The sequence below is a fragment of the Macadamia integrifolia genome, chromosome 6 (genome assembly GCF_013358625.1).
Source record: "Macadamia integrifolia cultivar HAES 741 chromosome 6, SCU_Mint_v3, whole genome shotgun sequence".
Classification (NCBI taxonomy): Eukaryota; Viridiplantae; Streptophyta; class Magnoliopsida; order Proteales; family Proteaceae; genus Macadamia; species Macadamia integrifolia.
Window position 1 is genome coordinate 22,952,369 of NC_056562.1, and position 3,020 is coordinate 22,955,388.

General features: G+C 37.5%; 1 protein-coding gene across 1 annotated transcript; it reads right to left on the reverse strand.

Moving 5' to 3' along the window:
* Positions 1-1,612: 1,612 nt before the first annotated feature.
* LOC122080754 (blue copper protein-like) lies at positions 1,613-2,425 on the reverse strand. The gene is made up of 2 exons (XM_042647585.1): positions 2,234-2,425; positions 1,613-2,143 (listed from the first exon to the last, which is right to left on the reverse strand). The coding sequence occupies exons 1-2, from the start codon at positions 2,394-2,396 to the stop codon at positions 1,761-1,763; spliced, it is 546 nt and encodes a 181-aa protein (XP_042503519.1). The 5' UTR covers positions 2,397-2,425; the 3' UTR covers positions 1,613-1,760.
* Between the last annotated feature and the right edge of the window lie 595 nt (positions 2,426-3,020).

The window sequence follows — 3,020 nt, forward strand, 5'->3', positions numbered from 1 at the left end:
ACCTCCTATTTCTTATCATTTCCTCTCTCCTACTATTTTACTATTTTTTTATTTTATTTTTTAATAATTTTAACCAAGGTGTCTGGGTCAATTTACACGCACCTCGACTAATGCTCGAGCAGACTAGAGCAACAACCCACCGTCACGATCTCCACTTAAATTACTGATGTACAGATAGAAAATAGAACCTGGGACCTGTATGCCTATCCACACAATCCCCAATTCGCCCTACTTCTTCTTCTTCTTCTTCTTCTTGGCTAACTGTAGGGGGGGGACCTTTAGTATCAATTTTTTTTCACTACAAGACTAGGGTATGCGCCCTTGCACCCAAACACAAGGGCGCAAATGATCATTGTGCCTGTCTTGGTAAATGCTTGCGTATGCTCTCTCATTAACCAGGGCATTGGTGCAGGGGTCACGCTTTTAGATAAAAACCATTTATCCATAAGAATATTCCCAACACTTTTTTTCTCATGTGTAGGTTTGTAGCCCCCTTTATTGGGTGGTAATACATGTGGCTTGTGTACCCTAGTTATTGTTTATAAGTTTTCTGTCCAAGCAACCCTGCGTCACATATACATGAGAATGTGAAAAGACCACCATACCCCTCATGGGTCATCTGTCCTTGTGTGTCTAACTGCAGGACTGCTCTGTGATAGAAAAAATTTGCCCATATATATATATATATTTTAGGTGGAACCCATATATTATTATTATTATTATTATTAATGTAATAGATTTGATGTCGTCATATCATAAGGTTTTAGTTGGACGGTTGAACAATCCCAATTCTTTTTTGGGGGATGAAGTTAACGGAGATGATGGTGGGTTCTCTATGAGAGTCATTATTATCAAAACTAAATTAAAAGAGACATTATCATAAAAAAGTGGGGGTGTCAATTTCAGGTCCCCACCGGTAGACCCGATCAAGCCTGATACGTTTATGGTTTGATCTAGACCGACCCAATTAATAAATGTGTTCGGCTTGAGCCTGACACATTTATAAACAGATAGTACACGATGCAGGCACCTAGCTCGATGGGCGCCCGACTGGCCTGACACATTTACAAGGTCGATTTGAACCGACTCCTTTAAGCTCGACCTAATCCGACCCCTTTAATACTACTTGTACTTTTTTTAACACTATTTGTCTTTGGCGCTAATTAAGGCTATGTGATATGTATAGTTGAGACGGTGGTAATTGTTATATGAACATTCATCTTTTTTATGCATAGTTTAATTTATTTGAACTTGCTAACTTGGGTTGTGTGGGTATAGTTTAATTGATTTGAGTTTCGTGGGTTAAAGACAGAGTACCTTAGTAACTTAGTTGTTTTGTCCATCTTTGGCATAATCCATTTTAACTATGGGATCTTTCTTTGCTATCCCATATATGTCTCATTTTATTGATATTCCTCTTCAAGTACATTTAAGAAACCAATTTTAAAGGGACTCATTTAAAGTCCGTTTAAAATTAAATAGGTCTATAGTCCTGTTAAGGTCCATTTATGGCAGCCCGAATAAAGCCCGAGACCGATCGGCCTGATTATTTACCATACCATGCCAATGCTCGATGTAGCCTTAGAAATTGATCAAGCATGACTAGGCCCTATCAAAAAGTGTTATTGTTGTATATATTTTTGAGGCTGCATGTAAAATGACACTATTACACTCATTGAAAAAATATTATGTGTGTGACTAAAGAGGGAAAAAAAAAAAAAAAAAAAAACAAATTATTTGTGCCAAACAAGAAAATCCCTTCAAATAATAACAATAGAAAGAAGAATAACAATAGCCCCAAGAGAAGTTGCAAATATTAGAGAATCTCTTCCACCGTGAGGAGACCCATTTGAAGTGTATAAATTAGGTGAGGCTTTGTTCTTGTTCCTGGAAGCTTGTGGTGCGAACCCTGTTGCACTTGCAGGACCACTAGCCCCTTGATCTCCATTAACATGGACTTGAAGCTTCATCCCTCCTAGACAATATAACTTGTTACCACAGACGAAGAATCTATCCCCGGGTTTCGTCAACGGAATCGTAGTGTTTCCTCCAGTATATATTTGCAGAGCCCGAGTCACATTGCAGGCATTGAAGTTGTCCCTTGTAACCTCATTCACAGTATAGCTAGATGAGTACTGGAACACTGAGAACAGAAACATAAAAACCCAGCTATAAAAAACCCATTTAAGGAAGATGATTGGTTGATAAAGAACAATATATATTTAGTACTTACAGAGAGAATCTCCAACATTGAAGGTCTTGTTCTTGACCCATGAGTTAAGATCAGTACTTACATCCCAACCAGAGGTATCCCCTACTGTGTACAACGTAGCACTGCATGTTAGAACCTGTAGGAAGAGGCAGGCAAGAACATAGAAGAAGAGAAACTTAGCCATTGATGGAGGAATTCAAATCAGAGAATAGAAGGAGAGAGTTTGGCTAAAGATTTATGAATTTTGGATAAATATATGAAGGTTGGATGATGAGTGGATTACCTAACTTTACGTGTACTTATTAGTTTTCAAATTAAAGTGTGTTTCTTCTTTCGTTCTGCTATCACATGGTCTTTGGTTGTTCACTGAAGATTGATGGTGCAAAACTGCCCATTAGGGTGTGTTTATAACAGATTTGTCTTCTTGAGACTTTGATTGTTATTGAAGATTTGATATATAGTTTTGTTAAGAGTTAGAATTCGTTGGTAAGGCAGTTAAACACCTTTTAAACCTTTGACATTTTTCTCTCTTAGATTAAGTTTTTTTTTTTTTTTGCAACTTTGTATTTTTATAAAGCTCTCTTTGCCACTTGATGATCATCTCTATTCATTGGACTGAAATTTGGCGATGATTAGGGGGGAGCCTTGGGATCTATGTATCCACAAAATTTCAGTCAATACTTTAGACTTGCCCGTGTGATCGGATATATGTATACAAAGTTGATGATTATATGTTTTCCACATAGTACAACCCTTAGGAAAGGATTTGCACAACGCTGTCATGCTGATACTTTAGCACACACTCTCA

Excerpts from the sequence above, each read along its gene's own strand:
- LOC122080754 (XM_042647585.1), bottom strand. The coding sequence starts at position 2,396 with ATGGCTAAGTTTCTCTTCTTCTATGTTCTTGCCTGCCTCTTCCTACAG. Across the intron at positions 2,144-2,233 it reads CAATGTTGGAGATTCTCTCT|TGTTCCAGTACTCATCTAGC; the intron begins GTAAGTACTAAA and ends TTCTGTTCTCAG.